Genomic DNA, 1,095 nt, shown 5'->3' on the forward strand with positions numbered 1-1,095 from the left:
AGAAGGGCCAGTAAAATAGCTCAGCAGACTAAGCTTGGCAAGTGCAGGGACCAGGGTTCGATCCCCGGTCCCACGTGCTGTGCCAGCCCTACTCCCAGAGTGTGGACTGGCCAAATGAGTCTGGGCATGGTGGCGCACACACAGGCCTATAATCCCAGCATTGGGGAGGCTAAAAACAGGAGGATCACTAGGAATCTAAGCTATGTAGTCAGACTACCAAATACATCAAAAAAACCAAAAACCAAAAAAACCTTAGAACCCATCACTATTATATGAAAGTTACAATTTAGCAGTCTTCCTATATCAGAATAAATGGGCTACACTTACTCCATCTCCAAATCTGCTGGCAATTCATTTTCTTTTTCCCAGGTTAATATCTCCACTGCATACCGAAACATAATAGCAAAAATGTTGTAAGTTCTTGCTACCACATCTTCTGATAAATGCACAAGAGGATCCTGAATGAAAGAGCAAGGGAAAGTACAACCATGTTCAATACGTACTAATTTTCCCACGTCCCATTCTATTTCCACTTCTCAAAATTCTACAGAGGCGGCTGCTCGGTTGTCTACCTTCACCTTCTCTTCAACGAATTTAATCCTACATTTTTCAACCAATTATATCAAACCTGCTGAAATATTTCATTTAGAATATTCTCAATTTTCAATCAAATGAGTCAAATATTCAAGGTATGCCAATGCCTAACAAGTAAATTTAAACATTCTGGAATGGCTTTCTCACATTGCTAAAACCTCCAATCAAACCAACTTTCCAGTTTCATGTCCTACTCTCTAATTTGCAGAATAAAAAACAAATATTCACTAAGTATGGATGTGTCATATTAGGTCTGTAGGTCTCTTAAAGGAGAGAACTCATTAAAGCCAAAACACTGCTACTTCATTTTATAAGAACCACTTACTTGCTGATCTACTGTTCTGCAGGGTCAGATGTTAGTGGGTTAGTGTCGACAGGAGGCTTAACAGTGCCTAAGTCACCAAATTTCTAGGTTACTATAAAAACCTAGTAATATTCCTTTAAATATGCATGATATGTATCGTATCTTTCAGTAAAGGCTGGCAAAACATATATAATTTT

The 1,095-nt window shown here is 38.6% G+C and overlaps 1 protein-coding gene across 1 annotated transcript in view; it reads right to left on the reverse strand.

Annotated features, from left to right (window-relative positions):
• Positions 1-1,095, reverse strand: part of Ubr2 (ubiquitin protein ligase E3 component n-recognin 2) — a 129,778-nt gene that overhangs the window by 94,563 nt on the left and 34,120 nt on the right. The window contains exon 5 of the mRNA XM_023721233.1: positions 328-458. Coding sequence (XP_023577001.1) covers positions 328-458 — 131 coding nt within the window. The remainder of the gene's footprint in view (positions 1-327; positions 459-1,095) is intronic.

Source organism: Octodon degus, unplaced genomic scaffold, assembly GCF_000260255.1.
Source record: "Octodon degus isolate 3935 unplaced genomic scaffold, OctDeg1.0 scaffold00005, whole genome shotgun sequence".
In the NCBI taxonomy this organism is placed as follows: Eukaryota; Metazoa; Chordata; class Mammalia; order Rodentia; family Octodontidae; genus Octodon; species Octodon degus.